The 18,445-nt window shown below is 40.4% G+C and overlaps 1 protein-coding gene across 1 annotated transcript; it reads left to right on the top strand.

Annotated features, from left to right (window-relative positions):
* On the top strand, positions 1-18,445 carry LOC122777444 (ankyrin repeat domain-containing protein SOWAHA). Its single transcript, XM_044038694.1, has 13 exons — positions 1-312; positions 3,661-3,722; positions 4,995-5,216; positions 8,205-8,261; positions 9,027-9,128; positions 9,459-9,466; positions 12,384-12,390; positions 13,538-13,624; positions 14,501-14,503; positions 14,882-14,884; positions 15,098-15,170; positions 15,320-15,415; positions 15,991-18,445. The coding sequence occupies exons 1-13, from the start codon at positions 177-179 to the stop codon at positions 16,164-16,166; spliced, it is 1,032 nt and encodes a 343-aa protein (XP_043894629.1). The 5' UTR covers positions 1-176; the 3' UTR covers positions 16,167-18,445.

Below are 18,445 nucleotides of genomic sequence, written 5' to 3'. Positions count from 1 at the left end.
GAGGAGGCGGAGGCGCAGCTCGGTCTGGGTGGAGTGAAGTTCAGACTCCTCTATAACAAATTAGCCAAGAAGAGAGCAGCTTTATGGCTGATTACACCAAGAATCCGTTCAAACAAAAACACACACACACATACACACAGTTGAGGAGAAAGACGGTAGAAACAGACTGAGCTGAGATGATGAGTGATGTGAGCGAGCACGCGCTGCTGGATTATTTCTATTCCGCCGGTGGGGATTCAGGCAGAGTGAGAAACGCAGACATACTGAAGACATTTAAGCCTTTTATTGGCCACACTGACCTGCAGTTACGTGGTAAGTAGCGAGTCATTGTCATAGATTCCGCGGGACGGGAATGTATCGGAGTGAGTGTGTGAGTGTGTTGGGGTTGTGCAGCGGGATGGCGCTAAAATATCAAGTGACCTCGTGTTTACAAGACTGTCCTCACAGTTTTACTCATAACTGGATTATAATATTTACACAAACCGTTTGACAGTGTTGCTTCACAACAACGGCTTTCGTGTGTGTGTGTGTGTGTGTGTGCTCAGTCGTGCCGCAGACATCTGGTTTGTATTAAATGCTCCCCTCTTTCCTGTGAACAACAGTTTAGTTTCAGCAGGAATTGTGTCATTTCCTGCCTCAGGCCCGTTGTAGCTGAAGCAGCCCAGTCACACAATCTGTCACATCATATGAATCACATTCACACCAGAGCTGCTCCAAGCCTTTGTGGGGCCCCGAGCACAAGGGCCCCCCCTTTTACACCCAGTATTAACTTGAGTCTCCGGTGTCGACGTCTAGATCCGATTGCTATCCGATCAACGCCACCCCTCCCCTTACGTCACCTCCCCATCTGTGCGCTGCCATATTAACAACACCAATGTTCGCCGTAAGTGAAGTCGCACTATTGTAAGGACTCCTCTCTGCTTTTTGATGCAGGGAAAGAAGTCGTCTTCGATAAGCGGAAAATTGCCAAAAGCGGGGGAAACTGTACAGTTTCGTCGCCGTTTTTGGAGCCTCCAATGTATTTCCGCTCACTTAGTTGTTGTGGGTGGAGCAGAAACGCATCAGAGACTTGTTGCATTTACACTTCGGTTAATGTGGTCACTATGCTTCTCCTATGACCTCCTGACGTGGTTTCGCAGATCAGATAATGATCCGCCCTCAGGTGTATTTACACCTGAATTTACAAGTGGTAAGGCGCTATCAGATTACAATCCACCAGCAATAATCAAATCTGGCCTTGGAAGTAGGCATGATGCCATTACTGCAGTGGCATCTCCCTGCAGTTTGAATGCAAGCTCCCTGAACAATATACAGTTTTCTACTTTGAAGATCCACTTTAAGTCTAGTTTAATCTAGCAGTGAGACCATAGATTATTACACCTTTCCAAGGTGTGACCTCGAAATACAGTGGCCTTTGGGTTCCAGGAAGAAAGTCATTTTTGTACATTTGTGTAGTAAGCTCTGGCTGGTTTGTCCATTCAGGCTGCTGTAGCAACATGGCACAAGATGGCCTCTGTAAAGAAAGGCCCTTCCAGGTACAGTACATTTCAAAGTCTTATTCCTTATTCCTTATAAGGCTAGGAAAACCAAACAGTTTTTTTTAAGTGAATATACACCAATACAAAGATACTCTTAGGTAGTTTATTACATTTTTGCCAGTAAAATCTCTGTTACAAATGTTACACACTGAGTTGTTCTGTAACTCTCACTGTGGTCGCTCAGGATCTGTGTTTACTGTGTGACTCTCTCTGCTCTTCTTCTCCACCCACTAACTGCACGGATGATTATGTAATCCTGCCTGAATCTTCTCATATTTCCTATGACAGGTGGTTATAAGAGTGAGGTCATGAGTGTGCACTTTGAAGCCACACAGCAACATGACTTGGGTTGTTTTGCATTTCGTTGTGGTCATTTTGAGGACAAATTCTGACTTGGACTGTGTTAGCAAGTGATGAAGACTAATCCTTTACTTACAGTTTTCACAGATTATAATACACATCTAACTTTGGTCTATCTGGCTCTCTGATTAATCTGGCTTTTTTATTATTCTAGAGGCCAATAATGATGGATTCACATGTATTTATGCTAAAGCTAATAACAACAAATACTACCTATTACTAATAATGATAATATCGGACAGAGAAAAATTTAAAATCCTATGCTGTGTGTCTCATGCTTCACTATGCACAGACTGTAAAAATCATCAAAAACATTTTTAGCAGAGTCATGTTTCGGCAATTTGTTTCTTCTTCTTTTTGGTTGAGCAATATCTGTCACACAGTTGGAGAATTCCGTCTTTGAAATGACTCAGCACAAATGTGTAGTTCATAAACGGTCTAAAATGACAGTATCGGACTAATATCTGAACTGCACTCAGCAGTCTGCACCTTAACCTTTGACACTGTCTGAAACTCAAACATATTTCGACCTCTTGATTCGATTTTCCAAAGTGACCTTGGACACAGTGCATACAGTGTCTGGCGTGTGACAACAGAGGTTTAGAGAGCAACAGCCCGCACAATTAGAAAAGTGCTTCAAGTCTGTCATTGCGCCGCCGCAGCTTTTCGTGTCATAATTGTGATGATTGAGTTTTAATCATAATTAAGTCCACATGACTGGACGTAGACCTCCTAATGGGCTCGCTTTTTCATCGGACAGGCAGGAGAACTGGGGCATGATGAGTATACATGTGTGTGTGTGGGGAGTTGGCAGTTGTTTCACATGTGTTTGCTCCTTGTTTTTGCGGATCGCTGGCTAATAAATAACAAGCACATATTGAATGTTCCTTGCTGTGCTAAGCAAGGAATTCTTTTGTTGAGACAGATGTAAGTGGCGGCTTCCTTTTGGTTTCCTGTTGTTGTCAATGCGAGCAGTTTAACTGTTTGACTACAGATGGACTTTCCGTCCACATCAGGAAAGGGAAACACTTCCAATTGTCCGTAGCTGCACGTTGGCATGAATGGAATGCCATCACCTGGAAAATATTTGTGCTTGCGTAGCTGACCCAGCTGCTCGACCCCACTGCAGAAACTAAAACGTCTGAATATCTGCTCCCTGGTGTAAACAAACACAGATAGCTTTATCTGACGACTGAGCTCGTCAGCTGACGTCTGTTTGATTCCCACAGGAAAGAGTTACCGTGTGTATCATGACTGAGGTTTTTGATTTCAGGGATTTGCTGTGATCTGTTTGTATCTGCTGGGCCAATAATGGAGGAGAACCTCATTCCTCTCACTTTAGCTCATCCTTTTTTTAAATGGATCAACTATTTTATTTAGATGTGAGCTGTGTTTAGCTCAGGCTGCCAAGTTTGTGATATAAGATACTGTTACCAACCTACTGCCGCATTGTAATCCACAACTGAGTTAACAGCTGACCTATAAAAATGTCAGATATGATCCTTTCTTAGAAGTATTAGTATCAATGTTCATATTTGTCTATATATGTACAGCACATCAGAAAACGTTTACAGGAAGAATAAACACTGGGAAACAGATTATACACGCTGAGTCATTCACAAACCACACTGCATATACAATACAGCCAGTAATACAATACTGTCAAATCTTTATTAATTCAAGGTTATTATTACTTCTTTCTATTCTTGTATTCTGGGAGTTATTAAACATTTTACTTATCAAATGTTTTTTCCACTTGCAGCTAAATACAGAGAGGAATTCAAGCTCGTCATTGACCGGATCGCTGTGGTGAAGTCAGAGAATGTGAGTATCGGAATAGTTTTACCTTTTGAGGAAGGAGCTTTGCTCCCATGTGAATTTATTTTTATTTATACTCTAAAGGAAACACAACAGTAAACAGTTTGATTATCATGACCTGAGTTCAACAATGTCTTACTTTTTTTTTTGCACTGGTTTTCTCTGGAAGAACGGCAACTGTACTTATTATAAATTTCTCATTTTCACCAGCAGGGACCACAACCATGAAATGACGGCACGTAAAATGTTTTATTTATTTTAATTTGAGAAAAGATAATAACGACCTGGTCTTGATCAGTTGTGGTGTGGATAAAAAAAACTTGCTGGCAGACCCCCAAAGGTTACCCTAAGGATGAAGAGAATCCTGCACATAACAGATCTTGTGAATGGAGCAAAAGTTTATAATATTGTGGCAGAAAATAGTGGAATTGTGTTCTGGTTCAGTTCTGCATGAGGAGCCAAGTTTCTGACGACCACCTGGGGCGTGTTGGGCACAGATGTATGACTGACGTGAGAGGACGCATAAAGGGCATAAGTGTCGGGGGAACTGTGTCAACCTTTGTTGATAATGTAGACGAAGCGGAGCAAGAGAAGGATGCTGCAGATTACAACTGGCAACCCGGTAGAGAGGAGAGAGGCTGGCATCCTGGTGCCAGTGGAGAAAGGATGCTGGGAAGGGGGGATAAGCAAAAGGGAAACTGGCAACTCGGTGTCAGCGAAGAGAGGATGCTGGGAAGCAGAGATAAAGGGGAGGTTTTTCTAGCAACCTGCACGTTTAATGAATTTAGAGTCTATATATATATGGAGACAGAAGGGAGATGATTGAGGTGTGGTTCTGCTCTTGAACTTCAGATAAAAAGATTCTCCCCCTTTTGACACAAACACTACATGTGATTGTAATGCTTTTGGCATTTCGAGAAATTCTGCACGTATAAAGCTTCTACCAAACAGCTCATCACATTTGATATGTTTAAACAGGCATTAAAATGTAGTACAACAAACCAGGGTTTAATGGGGCCTTAAGTACAATTTGTTATTTTTCCATTTCTCTTTGTATAAATGTAAGCAGACAATGGCACTGGACAGTCAGATATTAATCTTCATACTAAACCAAGCTCATTGTCTCCTGGTGTGACACAAGGATAATTTATCCGTACAACAAGAAACACACGGGTTGCCTGTCTCATACATGCACTCAAGGACACACAGGATTGCTCTCAAAAGTACGAACCAACACATTCAGTCCTAACTGTGACATGACTTGTTTCCTCTCCTCAGGGTGAGAAGTACCTCGTTCTGAAGAAGAAGTACCGGCAGCTGCTCCATGAACGCGACACCAAAAATCACGGCACAGATGAGAATGGACAGAAACACGCAAATTCGGCCAGAGCAGCAGCCACTGCACAGTGGGAAGCGAGGAACGTCGCGGCCTCTTCTTCCCCGCAGAAGGAACAACAGGACGAGCTCATGTTGTGTGGAGACACTGAGAGCAATGCCGAGGTGAATATATAAAACCAGTTAATTTGTTTTTTTCTAGAATACATAAACCCACAGCACACCATGTTGACTCTAAATGAGTGGCACGTTTATCTCTAAACAAGTCCGTCTTTGTTGGCGTACTGTGGTGCCTCTTCTCTCATAGCATGACTCAGCGATCAATGATGGCACAGACATTTACACTGAGGAACACTGTGGATCTGAGAAAAAAAAGCTTTTTTATTTTAAGTTTGCTGCTCTGAGAAGAAAGGCAAGGTCAAAACGGAAACTAATGCACACTGCAGGAGCACTCAACTGCTGTGAAAAGCAACACTATCTACACTACTATATGCTTAATGCATAGTAATCTGCTGGAAGTACGTTTTAAAAGATTAATATGTTTGATTCTACTGGACATGATGCTGTGTCCACACTCGGTTTTGTGCAGAAAGTGACAACACTGTTGTTGTTTTTAAATCTTAAAATAGATGTAGACCTATTTTTACCATTTTTTAATGATTGGCATTGGCCAATTATATTTAAATCCTGTCACAGAAACCTGACCCTCTCATACAAAAGTTTTTTGACAACCTGTACTATGTGTTAAATATTAGGTATTTGAATGTATTATTTTTGTTTTATTTACATTTTTTTTTATTATTTTAAATACATTCGTTCACTGCAGTGCAGATTTAAGAGATACCATAAGTGTTATTCAATACATGTCTATTTAATCTTAAAATAAAAGCTTGGTCCACTGATTTACTTTATAATAGGTAGACTGGAGTGTCTTTAATTACCCATTTATTTAATCATGATTTGATCCCATCAGTAATTGTTCAAGCAAAATAAGTAAAAAATGTTGGCCAGAATTTCTTGGAATTTCTTAAGACAAAGTAGTAATTCTTTAATGAGTTTATTAATCAGCGGTCGACCAAAATAGATTTTCTATGGCTGATAGCAGTACCAATCACTTTTAGGAATCAGGGAAGCGAGTGGCTGATGAATGATTTTGTTTTCTGATATATTTAGATGATCTGACTGCTGTTTACTTATGTACAGTATGTTTTGTTTTGGAACCATAGAAAGTGAGTTGATTAAGTAAAAAAAATGGTTTGACATAAATAAGTTATCATTAAATGAAAATAAAACAAAGTTTATTGGAGTTAAGTTAAGTAGTATTGGACCAAATTGTGAAATAAAACATAAAACATTGTACATTAAAATAGACCCTATAAGTAAACTTCAGAAAATAGCTGTTAGAATCATCATTAAGACTTGGTACCTTGAAATTACAAATAAGGTCCTCTCTTCTAAAGAGCGAGGAAAATGTAAGAGAACATAATTATGTGTGATGGGAGTCTATGGAAATTCTTGAGGATTTCCATTTAGTTTAACATAATGTTAATTAAGTCTCATTGTGTACTGTTCTTGTTTTGTTTGTTGCTTTTAAACATTTTAATTTTGCTTTTGTGGTTATTGGTTTTTTTTCGGTTAATCATTTAGAGAAACTTTTTTTCATGAACAAAACCACCCGAAATAATATGTATTCATTCATAGTTTCAATCAAATAAAGCATGAAGTAAATATTAAATGCATGAAACAGGTAATCAAAAAAAATAAATTTGTGACTTAGCAACATGTATGAAGTTTCTGATAACAAAAATGAATTATTATATAATTCTAATACAGAACTGATGATCAGTTCAGTACATAGTGGTTCCCTCTGTTAGCCACCAGGTGGTGCTAAGCAAATTACCTGGATTTGTTACAGTTCTTTGGATTTGAGTGGGAGGGGGAAGGACCAGTTGGGGGAGAAGGGGAGGTATTTAAATTGGGGTCTGTGTTATTATGTTAAGCAGTAACATGTTGGAACACATTATAAAGATAATAATCACTGTAGAGGAAGATATGTGAATCTTCACAACAGGCAGACTATAGCACAACAATGACATCAAGTGTGTTTGTTTAGGGAATTAGTTTCACCATCAAACCTTGTAGTTGACATTTAGTTTCAAATCACAGAAGCTACTTAGCTGATTTATATCAGTGTTACACTATTAATCACCAGGCTGTAGAATATTTCCCTGTTAAATACAGGATAATTATTTTGGGGAAGATACATTTAACTATTAAATGTGAACTTATTAACTCTACCACTTACAGTGGAAAGTACTTATTTTAATAATTAATTCATCATTTTCAAGCCTGGCGTTTGTTTATAGAAAGTCTTTGTTTACTTTTTTTGTACATCTGGGTATTTGGACATTGCTTGACTTTTAGCTGTGGAAAACTGTAATAGCCTATTTTTACTCACTTTCTGACAATCACAATGACTGTGATGCTAGTTGCAGGAGTTATTTTTCCTTCTCAGTCTTTTTGCCCGACTTTGTTTTACTTGGTCTCCACCAGAGGTAAAAAAAAAAAAATGGGACATGTGTCAGCGTGCAATAGTGTGGATTATACTTTCCCTGTAGTTTTCATGTTCCGCCCGCTGATGTGTGACAGTTTGTGCGAGAGACATGAAAAGGCTGGAGTGTTTTCACATCATGTCTCATGTGTGATCTGAGAACAATTTTCTGTTCTCCTCACAAGAGGCGAGAGAAGAACCAACACCTTCCCGCTAACATAAATCAGCCTAAGTGACACTGCTGGACGGCTGTGCTCATTATTTTTGGAGTTTCCCTCTTGACCCTGTCAGGCAAAAATGCTTAGGAGGGCACCCAGCCCGACTGTAGGCATGTTGTTTTTTGGTTAATTGTTAATTGGATTGTTATTCATTACCTCTTATGTGTGAAATTGTCACCTCAGCCTTGCTGTCTCATTACCTCCCTATCTGTCTGACACCCTTTGGTCGTGTCCCGTCAGCTGGAAAACATCACAGCAGTGTGGCCATTGTGTGAGAGTGAGTGTGTGTGATGTCGTATCCTGCTGTGTGAGCGTTATGACGGATACAGTTAACGCTGTGTGTTTTTGTCCCCGCTGAGTAATCGTCTGTTTTCTGTCCTCCAGTTCGAGTCGGAGCAGGACGAGGAGGGCACGGGCAGCATGGGCTCCGCTGTAGTCGCTGTGAGTCGTGTTTTCGTGTCTTTTCCAGAAGATAAATAAAAGAAATATGTAAAAATACATGAAGAAATACCAAAAACAGTGCAATCTCCCACAGTGTGTCAACTGTTGTCCTTAGAAAATAGATTAGAGATTTGCACAATCAGCACTATCAACTTTTCTGGCATAAACACTGACCCTGTCAGGACCATTAGTCCTCATGGAGACTAGGTATCGGTCCTACACTGGTCAAAATAACTGGATCGTATATTGGACAGATAAAAATACAATCCAAAAGTCCTATATATCGCATGCTTCACTATGCAAAGACTGTAAAAATGTAAATGAAAACCAGCAAAAGCATTTTAGCTGAGTCATGTTTGGGCTGTTTAAAATTAGCTGAGAATTATTGTTATGAAATGACTCAGCACAAATAGTTCATAGATGGTCTAAAATGACTGTATCGGACTAATGTATAATATATAACTAATATCAGTAACGGTAACGGTCGATACTCAAGTTTTTGGTATCGTATCGGACACAAAAGTGTGTCCCTAATTGGAGATCGAAACCTGGTCCTAATGAGGCAAGGTAAGATTTTAACTGGCGTTAGGTTCAGGTTATGCTTAGGCATTAACTGGTAATGGTTAAGTTTAAGGATAATGCTTTCTTTAGGCTGTCCAGATGAATGGTAGTCAGTAAAGAGTCCTTAAAAGAATAGATGTGTGAACCTCTGTGTGTGTGTGTGTGTGTGTGTGTAGTCTGAGCCCCTCTTCTCTCTGTGTATAGCTGGATCCGATAGAAAAAGAGTGGATCTACTCTGCTGCAGGCGCTCGAGTCCCTGACCTCTCTCAGCTGCTCAGACAGGACCCATCGCTGGCAAACAAGAAGGTAACGTTGCCCTTTGATTTGCCCCTGAAAACATGTGAGAATGTGGGAAAACAGCTACCGAAAAAACAGCAGCAGAAAACCACAGCTTGGCTTTACTAAAGATGATGAATGGTTAAGTTATTATAGAAACTGTGTGAGGGACAGCTGTGTCCTGCAAAACAAAGGTCACGCTTGTCCTGAGGCTTATTCTTGTTGGCGTGACCTTTGAATCAAAGTAGTAAGTATCAACATTTTAATAACACACCGTTAAATCCACATTTTTTGTTTTATTTAAAACACCAATTATCATTATGCGTTCATTTCAGCCACAGTAAGTATGAAGAACACCAGGACTTTGTGTTGATGTTACTTAATGTTGGAAAACTGTGCCATGTGTCATTTTGCTGACCACCGCTGTTCCTCAGCTGTGGTTGAAACCAAACAGACTTTTAAGTTGAATTCCTCTTGTAGTGAAGTTCTTGGGAACAATTCAGTCAACTAAACCGTCATCTCACTGCACAGTTTCCATCCTCGTCAGTCTCTGTTGTCGCAATGTTGTGCATGGTTACAGACTTCACCTATAACTACTTTGATGAGCAGAATGTGACCTGCCATTGTAAACGGTCATTCGCTGTATTTTTCTGCTCTAGATGACCAGTCCAAGCTGTACGCTACCTACTCACGGCCATTTACAGGCACATTTTTACAGTGCTACTTTAAAGCACGCTGGCACAGTGACATCATAGGTCCAAAAATACCTTAGCATGCAGGCTAAAGGAGCTGGGAATCAAACCGCCCATGCTCTGGTTAGAAGACGCCCCGCTTTCTGTCTGTGAGCCACAGCCCCTGCAGGCTATGTCAGAGCTTATGCAACCATTGCTGTGGGTTATTTCAACACTGATATATTTTATTTTTTGTGCCTGTAGTCACGTCCACACTACTTCAGACTCTTCAAGATTCTGAGGCTTCGTCCACGCTGCTCTGTTTTCTTTTGAAATTTGAAAATGCATCAGTTGTGCCTTCACGTGATCTTTGTTTTCAGGTGTGTTAATCAGAGTGCAGATTACTTCTGACTCATTCTGCTCTTTTGGACACATTTTGGGGTTTTTTTAAAATCTAAAAATGCACTTTTTCAAACGAAATCTCAGGTTGTGTGTGTTTTTCTTTTTTAGAATGACTTACTAAGAAATGATGACGCACATGGACACTCACTTTCTGACTAGGTCCTTTCAGTCATGACTCAAGTTACACTTACATCTCCCCACACATATGCAAAATAGGTGATTGAATTCATTACGAAATAATTGTCCTGTTAATTTATCGGTCTTGTTCTTGTCTTTTCTGCGGCGGTGTTTGTCAAACCAGGACTTCACCTCAGTAAGTACTGAAAAAAAAAAGTGCATTTACAGTATTTGTACATATCTTATTTGGAAGGATGACGTTCATACCATTATTTACTCTCTCTTTCATGCCGACCCTCTCTGGCTGTGATCGTGAACGTCCATTCTTTCAGGGGGTAAGTTACATCACTTGTGTGTGAAGACACTTTACAGATTCATAAGAGTTGCGTTCATGTAACTGTTGAAGTAGAGGTCACCTCTGTCACGACAAAAAGCGACGTGCAGCTCTTTGATTCCCGGTTCATCAGCTGATGCCTCCGCTCTCAGACTCGCCGTTTGCTTGTGTAACTTTCACAAGCTCACTCTGAGATTTTTTTTTTTTTCCCTTTAATAGTATTCTGAGAACCCAGTGTTAAAACATCCAGATCATGCATTTCAAAAGGTCCACTATCAAAAGGATTATGAAAGATAGCTTTTTAGCTCCTGTGCCCCCCCTGACAACCCAAATCCTTTTATTTGTCTCCCTGTGCGCTTAAGAGATTTGAGCTCATGTTTGTTGTCCCTCCCCTGTGTCACAGTTCTCACACTGTCCTGTGGCCGTGGTGGACCACCTTCTAAGAGTAGCCCTAAGCCTCTGCCATCCCCACCCGGACAAGATAGCACGGCCCCCATTGAAGTTTAGGGAGATGGAGGGTGGTGGTGGGGATTAAGAAGAGTCTTAATGCTCCACAAAGACTTCACCCACTTAAAGATAATCTGAAAGTAATAGAGCAGGCTGGGATTAATTGTAGAACAATGCTGGTTGTGTCCATGGGAAGGTGCTAAGTCCCCTTCAGGCCTCTTTGATGTTCCCTTCGGCCCTCAACCTTTCCCTGTGCAGCAGAGGTGGATGCCCCTGCACAGATCATGTACACTGATAACTTACAATCAAGAAAGTTACAAGACTCCTGGGAAACACAGGCAGTGAAGTGCTTTTTTATCTGATCTGCATTTTTCATGCACAGAAGAAGGAAGCAAAGTGAACCACATACTGTACCTGGCTCTCAGGTCTTTCGGTGTTTGGCCAGGACTGAAGGGATTACTCTTCATTCTGGGAAGGACTTAAGTGTTTCCTGTTCTCGCCAAATGTTTGTTGGGATCAGGTGTTTTTTTTTTTTTATAGAGATTCACTTCAAACACTGGTTTAAATGTGAAGTTGCCTAAAAGTGACACATGTACGCTAGAAGATGTGTCAGTTTCATTCTCTCTTTTTTCTTTTTTTTCTTTCTCATCCTGCTCGTGACGTCTACCTCTATCCCTGCTGTGACGGACTTCCTCTGCCACACAGTTTGTAAGTACATCATTACCCCATCACTCCTCTCTGTCTTCCTCCATATCCAGGACAGTGTCAGGCTCACAGGTCATTGTGTCTCCTGTCGAAGGGAGCCCTCTTTAACCACCACTTCCCTCACTGGGGAGAAGCATGGCGGGGACACAGTCACCCCTGAGTGATCAGACAGGTGGGGGGTCACCCCCGGTAGGTAGGAACAGAAACGAAAGGCGCAGAGAGGGGAAGACGGTGCATCCTGTTCAGCCTCGTCCATCACTCCTGCCCACAGGGAGACCCGCCAGCCCGTCTGTCAAAGACCTTTTTGGCCAATCTGTCTTGAGGTGTGACATGGGACAGACAAAAGAGATGGAGATACTCCAGCCAGACAGCATCGATCACAATCAGTCCTCCAGATGCCTGACATGGAGATGCAGCGATGTATCGCAGCGTTATTCCCCTGCGTCCAGCCTTTTCAAATGGTTAAAAAAAAAACAACTTCAACTTCATAGTGGCCCAGCCTGTGATTCCACCAGAGAAAAAAAAACTAGAGAGACACTCTTCACTTTCACCTCAAAGATTCCCACGTACATTCCTACAGTAGTCTGATGGATTTGATAGCATTGACAGTTCTTTTGTATTCCGTTAAAGGATCTTTGAGATGTCCCTGGTTCGTATATGACATGTTTTTGTCTGATTTCAAAGAGAAACAAATGCTAATATTGTGCTCTTTTGCACTTTGAGCTGCACCTGAGATGACAAAAACATGTTTATTTTTTATTTGAAATAGTCACAACTAATACTGTGCACTTTTTTTACACACTTTGAGGTGTGGGAAGGACAGGTATGACCAAAATAAACACATTTTTAATGCACTTTTTGATGTACTTGCTGCTTACTGGCTGCAGGAACAAAATGTGGCCCTACTGAGTTTGTAATTGAGTAGTCCTGCCCTACATGAATACAAGAGAACTTTCTTTCCAACCCACTGTTAGACAAGCTTGTTGTTCTTTTTATTTGTATGATTAGCGTCATAGCTCCAAAACAAAAAAGTACCTAAAAATGATGTAAAAAAACCAAAACAACCCGATGAAATTCCCCAAACTTACTGTACATGTGTGGATGAAGTACTGCTGTGTGAAGCATCAGCCTCTGAGTGGATGTATGTAGTTACTTAGACAACATCTGCACTTAGGCTCCGCCTCCACCTGTAGATAACACACATAATTATGCAGCTTAGAGTGTGAAGGAAAAAAAAGATCACAGCTGTAGTCAGACAGGTGGATGTGGTTTGCATGTGACTCCGCTTCATACATGTGTCTATTATTATAACGTCGGCGTACACTTTGAGTATAATAGCACGTGTGCGTGTATCTCTAAAGCGGTGTGTGTGTGTGTGTGGGGGGGGGTTGTTTCCCTCCTTGACGTGTGCTGACAGTTGTGCGGTGATGTCTGGGTGGGTCTCCCCTCTGCGGGTCACACTAACATCATCAATCTTCCCTGCGGTGACAGGCGGCCAGGCCCCCCAACTGTGGGCACAGTGCTGTGTTGTTTTGTAATTAGGCTCCGTTAGATGGCAGGAAACCATCTCTCCATCCCTCCTTCTCACATCCCTCCATCCATTCACTCCCCTCTCTGACTTTGCGCAGCCAATGAGAAGTTGCCCTCAGCGCGGCTTAGACGACTTGTAATGATGCTCCAGAAATGAACTTGTCTGATAATAGTACAGAAGTCTGTAGCGGACACTTTTTTTTAATGAATAACTCTTTCTTTGTTTCACACAGACCGCTCTGCACTGGGCTGCCAAACATGGCAGTGAGGACATGGCCACACTGGTGGTTAAGGCCGGTGCTGATGTCAACACCAAATCAGTGAGTTTTTCATCATAACACAGACGTTTCAAAGGGCCACACCTCCTATGTAACTGTGTGTTGACTTCTCTGCCTTAACTCAAATGGGAATTTATAAGGAAAAAATAATCTGATTGGTTAGATGTGAGGATACTTAACACATGTCACTGACTGATGCAGTTTTATGTCAATAAATTAAACTTGTGCAATGCGGATAAAAAGTCATATTGTTAAGTGCCAGAGTCCTACTTTTCACATAATCACCAACTTTCATTGAGAGCCTCCAGATTCTAAAATAAATGGTCACGTTCAAGTGTAGCGAGAACACATGTATTGCCATATTTTAATTATATTCTGCATTTTAAATGTAAAACATTTGTATCAGAAATGTAGCTGCTTTATATTTCCTGTGTTCACTGAAACCTGTCAGATGCAGTGGAGATCAGGGACAACTTAATATTAAACAAATCACTTGATATAAGGGAAACAAACCATTATGATTAAGATTTATTATTATTTGTTATAACTGGGTCTCTTAGAAGTGAATTTTTAGTTTGGTTTTCCTGCAGCAAAAGTTGGATCTTGTCTGCCTGGTAAATATCTTCATCTTCAACTCGGCTCGTCTTGTAAACCAGAGCTAAATCACTATATTAATTATCTTCACATCATAATGTAAAGAGCCATGAGATAATAATAATAATAATAATAATAACAAGGCCAAGATAGAAACTAATATAGTTTTCTGAATTCTGAAACCGAAATTAAAATAATCCTGATGACATACTCAGGATTTGATCTATATGATTATGACAAGTGAATCTTGTGTTTAAAATCTGTGGAGTTCCCCTTGAAGGACAGTGTCCACTAATTACCATATGTTGTTCTGCTCTCTTGCAGCATGTGAGTATCCAGGCTTTTATGGAGTGGTGGTGATGGGTGTGCAACAGAGCGCGGCTCTCTACAGTCGTGTCCCTAGGTGATGTAATGCTCCTTAAATGATCTCTGTGAAGATCCAGCTGTGCAAATGTATCACAGCAGCACGTGTTGTGGGACGACGCGGGCTCCGCTAATAAATCATGTCATGTCACGTTAATTGTTTCCCCAAAACAGTGTGTCTATGTGTCAGCATGCACAACTCCAAAACTATGCAATTTTCAGTGAATTACCGAGCAATTATGTTTTTATCATTATCTGGTGTTTCCATAACCTCTGCTAATTTGTCTATTTTTTCCCCCGATGCTGTTTTCATTGGCTTCTTTTGGTCCTGGGAAACTCAAGGGGGTAGGTACTAAAGCCTTTCAGCACTTCAGTCGCAGTAACGCCCCTGAACGCAACATAAAATAAAACTGTCAGTTTTAAACTCTGTGGTTCTTTATGTGTCAGTAAAGTGAACATTGAAGGTTTTTACTAAATACTTCAAACAATAAGTAGTAACTGTATTTTATTGTCATTACAGACATTTCTTTTTGTCTTACTGTTGTTTTTGCTCCTCAGGGTTATACGCCTCTTCACATCGCCGCGTTACATGGTCACCGCCATATTCTTGACCTGCTCATAGGGTCATACGGTACAAACTGCTTTATTTTTTTTAATCTGACTGTTGGTAATTACCAGCAGCAAATCCCATGAAAGACCTAATAAGTAATCAAAACAAGCCTCATGCTGATTTCATGGTTGTTGATGTAAAATGATTATTATTTTTTTTAATCCTATCAGGTGCTAAAGAGAATTTGAGGGATTACAGCGGCCACCTTGCCAACCATTATCTCAGTATCAAAGAACCAGAGGCTCCAGAGGAAGAGTGTGAGCTGCGTGAGTGCCTCATTTGAATTATTGTTTTTTTTTTACTTTTGCATTATTCATTATTTTATTCCTCAGTGTTATGACATCCTCTGCAATGGTTGTGTTTTCTGCACACCTTAAAAGCTGTAGTGCATAACGTTTGGGGATTTTTTTTTGTGGTTTCTGGCCTTGGTGAACAGAAACGTAATATTATAATATAATGTAATATTTTAACTTATATATTTAAAGGTGGGCTCTTTTAAGCAATGCTATAAAACCTGGCGGAAGGAGCGTTTATGTGTAAACACCGGCAGTGCAGGGGCAAGATGCATTATTCCTTAGAAATAAGTAATATTATAAGAGAGAGTTAAATTAGGTGAGAAAAGAGAGTGTATCATCGTTCTTCATAGAATGTCAGACTATTCCAAAAGATTTTCTGCCATGTCTGAAAGTTTGTCTCTCACCCTCTCTATCTAAACTGAAAACAATAAAAAACAGCTTCCCTAAAAGAGCTCATATTCACAGGCAAAATCTTCCTAATCCAATAGATTAAGGTGGTAATCATGAGATTTCCCTAATTAATTCATATCCGTTTGTTGTGGCAGCGGAGCTTCAAGTCACTCAGGCCAGGGAGCGGAACAGGAACAGGAAGTTGGCGTCCCTGTTCCAGTCAAAGAAGAAGTGGGGCTCGGCAGAGGATCTTGCTCCCATTGAGGAGGAGAGGACGACGTCTCATCAGCTCGTCCTTCCTCCGTTCAGACCCCGGAAATTCTCCCGCTGAGGGAAAATGGACAATTTCTGACTCTCTAAATTTCACATTAACATCACATAACTCTACATCACCACCATCAAAGTATAACATTTCAGTTGATTTGTCGAGGCGTTCCTTCAACAAGAACGACCTCCTGAGTCGGATTTCCAACGCGGAAAGTTAGAGAAAACTCACCAACCCTGACAGAGGATGCCATGATGGCTGCCACTCATACAAACACTACTACTTATACTGTTAATAAGAATTTCTCTTATTTGTTTCACAGTAGGCCACACGGCTGGTCTAGTGGTTAGCGCTCTTGCCTTTGCAGCAACAAGACCGCGTGTCTTGTTCTCCCCGTGTGTGCGTGGGTTTCCTCCGGGTTCTCCGGCTTCCTCCCACAGTCCAAAAACATGCAATGTGGGGATTAGGTAAATTGGACACTCTAAATTGACCGTAGTTGTGAGAGTGAGGGTTAATGGTTGTTTGTCTCTATGTGTCCCTGTGAGGGACTGGCGAGCTGTCCAGGGTGTGACCCCGCCTATCGCCCTATGTCAGCTGAGATTGGCACAGCTCCCCCCGCGACCCTCCGGAGAAGGATAGAGCGGTAGATGATGGTTGGATGGATGGATGTTTCACAAGTAAATCAGTCGTACTGTTCAATTTTTATCCACGGTATTTAAATGCAAAGAGTGTCACCTGCACCTTTCATAACTAAGCCCATACCTTAAAAAAAGCTTACCTTAAAGTTCATCCAAAAAATGACCACAGGAGCTTTAACTGAGTAGAAAGTGCTATGTTCTTAAATGTATTAATGGTATTAATATATAAGTATTTCTTGAAGCCTTTAAAGTTCAATTCAAATCCCCATGTTTGCCTTCACAGTTTCTAGTGAGCGCAGGTCACAGGAAGTCTTTAAACTCCCCTTTACTTTTGTTTTAAAGTTACTGACAGTAAATCTGGTGTTACTGTAGATTTTTTTATGATCTATAGATCCAGTAAAATCACTGCAGGGAACTGTAGTGGGTTTTTCTTTTAGCAAACATTACTGAAGCAGGAGTTGAAGGTTTATTTGCTTAAGCCTGTTTCAGCCTAAGGTGTAATCCTGGTACAGTGTTGCTCTAAAAAAACTAAACAAAATAAACCTAACGTTTCTGGCGACATGCGTTAGTAGGATGAATTAAATGCTGATGTTTTTTTTCTTTTTTAATTTAAATGTATAATATCACCAAACTACATGTAAAGGAACATACTTATGTATGAGTATGGTATGGAATGGCCGGTTTAAACAACCATTTTATGATAATGATGCCACTAAAAGACTGATTTACGTTCATCTCCAGAGACACACAGTCTTATACTGTCTTTTGCAGTGCTAAGTAAGGACTTACTTGTTAAGACATTCAGCTTCTAACAAGAGTTGTAAAGACTTTGGATTCATTATCATTTCACAGAAAGCATTTGTTATTTTTTTCCCTAATTGTCAGTTCGTCTATTTGTCTGAGTGCGAATGACACCAAATTTAATTACAAGACGTTGACAGACAAATAAATCACCAGCATCACCAATAAACAAATGTAACAAATATTAACTCTTTGTAGTGTAGTGTAGATTTTGCACTTGTGCAAGTCTTCCACGCGTAAATATTTAAGTTTTAAGTCACATGACTCTTTGTAAATGTGGTCAGCAGTAAAGTGCAGTGTTAGTGATTTGTAGTGAACACTTAAATGACTGGTGTTTCTTTATATCTGAGCCAAAAAGATATTTTAGATTCAGGAAAATTCAAAGCAATGCTGCATGAACATTTTTCCTCTTTTTGTTTTTATGACTGTTGCAAATGTTACTACACGCACGTGTTTGTGTTGTGCTTTAGGCCAATTTGTCATATTTGTCAACCCTGTATAGATTGAGCACATCGTTGTTGTGAAGTTGTGACAGCTGCAGTGATTTGTACCGTTAGCTGTCATGATTTATGACTAGTTATACAGAGTAAGCTGAGGTTTAAGTAGAATATCTTTGTTTATCTTTCTCTTTATTCTCTGTTACAACCCGACGCATTTGAGTGTTATTTTCACCCCTGCAGTCAGTGTTTATGCTGCTACAGTGTGAATAACTTATACTTTCTGGTGGATTCTGCCAGTTAGATGAAAGGGCTTTTTTTATGTATAGCTCAGCATTTTTCATTTGATGTGAAGGAAGATAACTGTGTAATTGTAAATCTAAAGAAACCAGCCTTCGTTACATTATTTGCACAATATTTACACAACAAAGATATTTTCAGTATTAAATTGTATTTTGTATGAAGTTCA

Source organism: Solea senegalensis, linkage group LG11, assembly GCF_019176455.1.
Source record: "Solea senegalensis isolate Sse05_10M linkage group LG11, IFAPA_SoseM_1, whole genome shotgun sequence".
NCBI classification, from domain to species: Eukaryota; Metazoa; Chordata; class Actinopteri; order Pleuronectiformes; family Soleidae; genus Solea; species Solea senegalensis.
This window is presented reverse-complemented; position numbering and strand designations above follow the sequence as displayed.

Coding starts and splice junctions, on each gene's coding strand:
- LOC122777444 (XM_044038694.1), top strand. CDS start 177: ATGATGAGTGATGTGAGCGAGCACGCGCTGCTGGATTATTTCTATTCC. Junction 15,171..15,319: donor CCTGCTCATAGGGTCATACG/GTACAAACTGCT, acceptor TAATCCTATCAG/GTGCTAAAGAGAATTTGAGG. Junction 15,416..15,990: donor AGAGGAAGAGTGTGAGCTGC/GTGAGTGCCTCA, acceptor TTGTTGTGGCAG/CGGAGCTTCAAGTCACTCAG.